The sequence below is a fragment of the Malania oleifera genome, chromosome 4 (assembly GCF_029873635.1).
Source record: "Malania oleifera isolate guangnan ecotype guangnan chromosome 4, ASM2987363v1, whole genome shotgun sequence".
Classification (NCBI taxonomy): Eukaryota; Viridiplantae; Streptophyta; class Magnoliopsida; order Santalales; family Ximeniaceae; genus Malania; species Malania oleifera.
Window position 1 is genome coordinate 111532794 of NC_080420.1, and position 5283 is coordinate 111538076.

Here is a 5283-nt window from a genome sequence, read left to right on the forward strand (position 1 = left end):
AGGTGACTCGCCACATGACAGAAGGGGATGAGTTTAGGGAGGTTAGAAACAAATCACTGACACGACAATGATCCAGTTGTCCAAAAAAAAAGCACAGTTTAGACAGTTTGGATTGCATCATGCTATTTCTCAAATGTGCGGTTCTGGGGTGTCACATGTCACTATCCGTATGGTGACACGTTTCCCATTAAATTTATTATTTATTTTAAAATTTTAATATTCACATTTTTTTTCTTATTTCCTTATCCTTTTCTTTTCTTCTTTTTTCTTTTTTTTCTTTTTTACTTCTTTTCCTTCTTTTAAATTTAATTTTACTATAACATCAAACCTTTATTCAAATAAACATGTAGTACAATTATAGAGAAATGGAGGTAAAGGTAAATAAACCTTTAGAAATTTGACAGATTAGTTTTTGTTTCTTATTCCCATAATTAGAAACACCCACACAGCCTGATATCAGCCATCTTTTCACTCAATTCCAAAAGTTTATAAAATCTCAAATATAGATCATATAAAAGTAAAGCCTATCATCATCATCAGCCCATTGAATTACTCACAAATTTGGATGATATGAGAGGATGGCATCACGTGATTTTTCCTTGGCTGCACGTGGTTATTATTTGGGAAATGTTCCCTATAAATAGCCCTACAGGCTGATGAACTTTTGAATAAAAAACAATATGCAATCCCATAAGATCTTAGTATCGTATAGCTAGCTAGCGTTTTATTTACTTACTGCTCATCCCTAAAATGGAGAAAAAGCAACAGCCATCTCTCGCAGTGATGAACTACTCCCAGCAACCAGCTGGGAGTGCTGTAGTTCGTCCGCTGGCTGATTTTCCTGCCCCCTCCGTGTGGGCCTCTCGGTTCATCTCTTTCTCTCCCGATAACTCGGTAAACATCAACAGATTCAAGTCTGTATTTTTCGCTTCGGTTTTTTGTCCCATCGTGGTCCTAGGCTCCGATTGGAACTTCCAGTTCCAGAACAGGCGGCTGGACGCTGTTTCGCCGTGCTGGATGCGTCGGATCCCGCAAAATAGGGCTACAGCAAGAAAGCTTTCCCCTGTTAAAAATCTTAATCATTGTTGTAGTGTAAAAATCCCGACGAACACGGGTTTTGGGTCTTTCATTTGATTAATGTTTATGATTCGAAACTGAATTCTAAATTAACCTATGTATTCGATCTATTCAGTTGGAAAACATGTTAGATAAGTTTGTTGGAGTTACATTGCTTATGCGTCTTGATTTTTCAAAACATAATGTTTCTAGCTTAAAAGGTTAGTTAATATTAATAATAATGATGAATGTTGTCTATATATCTTGGACATGCGTGAATATACATAGTCAAATATGTGTGTGAGTGTGTGTGTGTGTGTGTGAAGTAGATAATTTAATTTAATTTTGCAGAAGCGGGAATGGTACGGAAGGCAGATAGAAGGGTTGAAAGAAGAAGTGAGGAGAATGGTGATGGAGAGAGAGGGCAACATGGTAGACAAAGTGAAGTTGATCAATGCACTCCAGCGCCTAGGAGTGTCCTACCACTTTGAGAAAGAGATTGAGGATCAGCTTCAACTCATTTTTGCTGCCTGCACTACTACTACTGCTGCTGCTGGTCATTTTAATTTTAATGGCGATGATTTGGACAACACTTCACTACTCTTTCGTGTGCTTAGGCAGAATGGTTTTAACTTGTCTTCAAGTAAGTAGTCTCCTCATTAATCTGTGTGTGTGTCTGTCTGTCTGTCTGTGTCTGTGTTGTGTTTTATGTATGCATCCTATGTTATCTACGCATAGGAAATCAAAAGAAAAACACATGCAGTCACTAATGGTACTTCTAAAATTTTCAGATGTGTTCAAGAAATTCAAGGGCAGTGATGGGAAGTTCAAGAAAGAACTAACGAATGATGTGAGAGGAATGCTGAGCTTATACGAAGCAGCGCATTTGGGGATTCAAGGAGAAGACATTCTGGAGGAAGCTGTGGGTTTCGTAAGTGGTCACTTGGAGGAGTGCATGAAGAGTGGAATACTAGCAGGGCAACCTCAGCTGGAAAAACACGTGAAGCATGCACTAGAGCGGCCGCTACACAAGACTATCACAAGGCTGGAGGCCTCCCACTTCATCTCTCTCTACGGACAAGATGAGTCTAGGAATGAAACATTGTTGAAATTCGCAGTGCTGGATTTCAACATGTTGCAGATACAACACCAAGAAGAACTCTGTCACATCTCCAAGTAAGTTCCCAAAGAAAGAGAGAGAGTCCCAATATTTAGAGTGTGATACTACTTTTACATGAGACACTTAACGAGTAGGTTCACTCATAATAAGCATGATGTTAAATGAAGTGTGACTCACTTGCTCAATGCTCGATCAAGAGAGAGTCCCAATAATTAAAGTTTGAAATTTCTGTATTTGTGTACTTGTGCAAATTATAGGGGAGACTTGTCCCTTGATGTTGTCCTTCCACCTATTGCTTTTAGATTTTGACACTTCTATGATGGTGTTCTCGCACAAATGACAAAGGAGACTTGCTCCTTGATGTTGTCCTTGCACTTAACTACTGCCATTATATGAGTCATATAGCAAGCGGATCTCACTCATGATAAGCATGATATTAAAAGAAGTAAGAGTCACAGTTTAGAGAGAGAGTGCCAATAATTAATTAAAGTTTGGGACTTTCTATATTTATGTTCTCATGCAAATTAAAAAGAAGACTTGCCCCTTGATGCTGTCCTTGCACCTACTACTTTGATATGAGACATGTAGCGAGTCACCCCCACTCTATGCAATAGGCACAAGCATGGGATAGGTCCCCCTTTCCCCTCATAGTTTTTTATAATCTTAGATTTGAATCAAGATGGTAGTAGAATGATTATGGAATAAGAGTTTAGCTACCTATCTAGTAAGGCAATGCATGGGCCTCCAATGTGGAGACAGAGAGTACTCGTATGAGATTTGGAACTTGTCAATCATAGTTAGGTATCATGTTAGTGTTTGGACCCATTAAAGTAGTATGGATTAGCAACTTTGTTCCCTAGTTTTTTTTTTTTTTTTCTCACTAAAAAAATAAATAAATAAGAAAGGACGAATTTCTTATTTCATTACTTGTTAGTTTTGGAATTTCAATACTGAACTCCCTACACTAAAATGCTATATTAATAACTCACACAAGTGAAAATCATGTATTGGTGTATATTGAGAGAATTATGCCACTTCAATAGATCTAAAGACTAACTTGTACAAATTTCTATGATGAATGGGTGAATTCGCAAATCTCATGAGAAAAAAATTGCTTCTCCTAAAAAAATTACAAAAAAAACTACATGACTTCAAGACAAACAGAGCCTAATATAGGGTGTGGGTTGCTGTAGGTGGTGGGAGGATTTGGAGTTTTCAAAGAAGCTGCCCTACGCGAGGAATAGAGTGGTGGAATGCTACTTTTGGGTAGTTGGTGCATATTATGAGCCTCATTTCTCCCTTGCGCGACTCATCCTCACCAAAGTTGCTACCTTGGCCACCATTTTGGACGACACCTATGATGCTTATGGCACCATTGATGAACTCCAACTTTACACCAATGCCATTCAGAGGTACCCACCTTCATCTTTCTTTTATTTTCTCTTCTCTTCATTAAGTGGGTATCAATTTATTTATATGGCTAAATTGTGTAATGATTAATTTTCCTTAGGTGGGAAGTTGATGCCATTGATGGGCTGCCAGATTACATGAAGTTTAGCTATAGGGCTTTACTGAATCTGTATAAAGAATTTGAGGAAGAGATGGACAAACAAGGGAGATCCTATAGTGTCCACCACACCATTGAAGCAGTATGGCTTACATTCTTTTGATTTGTCTTAATTTTTAATTACGTTTGATTAAATTATTATTTTTGATAGTATTGAAGAAAAAAATACAATGAAAAAGTTGATTTATTTGTTATATTCTTTCCTTTCATCACAAAACCCCTAAGCCAAACCAAACCTTAAAGTCTTCCTTAGAACTCAGAAAATATTCGACAGAAGAAAAATAAATTATGAAAAGAATTTACCTTTTATTTTTTGTTAACAAGAAAAGTAAAAAATAAAATAAAATATACAGTAAGTAAACACATATTTTAAAAAAATAAAAAATAAAAGTCTTTATGCAAATGGTAAATGGAGATAATATGAACAAGCAGGTGAAGGAGGAGGGTGCAAAAGGAAATGTGGAGGCCAAGGGATGAATAAGACGTCTGTGCCAAATTTGAGGAGTACTGCGCAAGCCCTAACCAAGCCAGGTTATCGCATGGTCAGAACGGCATCGTTTATGGGATGGGGATGCTTGCCACAAAGGCTGCTTCAGTTGGACAACACAAGCCTAAAATCATCACTGCTTCAGATATCATTAGCCGTCTAATGGATGACCATTGCCAGCCACCCGTGAGTCAGTTTCTATCTTATTTTTCCAAATTACAAATCATTACAGACAAACCATTAAGTTTATTTACATGCATATCTTCACCCAGTAAAAAACATATCCTCGTAACTTTGATTAATACACACTTATTATGTAGTTTGAGCAAGAGACCGAGACATGTTTGCGCTAGCGTTGAGTGCTTACATGAAAGAATATGGGGTCTTAGAAGAGAAGAGGTAAAAGTTGAGCTTCGAAGAGGATTTCCAAATGCATGAAGGATGTCAATGAGGGAATGCCGTAGGCCAACAGCCATTCCAAGGCCTCTAATTGTTCGATCCTAAATCTCGCCCAATTGCCTGGATGTATTTACAGGTACGATGATGGATCACCAAACTGCTGCAGAGTTTCTCAAAGATTAAGTGAAGTCGTTGTCACCATCCCATTGCCTATATAAAGCAAGTTTGAGTTTAGATCTCTTACCTCGATAGTACAAATAGTTTGTAAGATCCGGTGCAAGAATAGGGCTTTATTTTATTTTTATTTCCATTTTCTTGTATGTTTCTTCCTCTACGGATCCATTTGTGGTAATTAGCAATAAAAAAAAAATAAAAATAGTTTGTGAGTTTCGTTGACAATTACCTCAAATTCTATAATTCTTCTTTTCTGAGTAAATTTTTTTAAATGTTTATTGAGAGGACCCCTTGGGTTCTGCTTCTATCAAAGGCCAAACTTTTTTTAGGGGGGGGGGAAGGCTAAAATTAGTTGACGGGCAAAAACAAACCCAAGGCAACACACAAGAAATACAGCTTCACCAATTTGTTTCAATCACTGATCGGTATAGCATTCGCCAAGGGTTACTAAAAAACCCCATGGTATAAATTAATAAAATC

General features: G+C 37.4%; 1 protein-coding gene across 1 annotated transcript; it reads left to right on the forward strand.

Moving 5' to 3' along the window:
- Positions 1 to 744: 744 nt before the first annotated feature.
- LOC131154000 (valerianol synthase TPS1G-like) lies at positions 745 to 5015 on the forward strand. The gene is made up of 7 exons (XM_058106453.1): positions 745 to 894; positions 1408 to 1699; positions 1848 to 2232; positions 3370 to 3588; positions 3687 to 3825; positions 4176 to 4416; positions 4551 to 5015. Exons 1-6 carry the CDS (start codon positions 751 to 753, stop codon positions 4218 to 4220), a joined length of 1224 nt encoding a protein of 407 aa, XP_057962436.1. The 5' UTR covers positions 745 to 750; the 3' UTR covers positions 4221 to 4416; positions 4551 to 5015.
- The last annotated feature ends 268 nt before the right edge of the window (positions 5016 to 5283 follow it).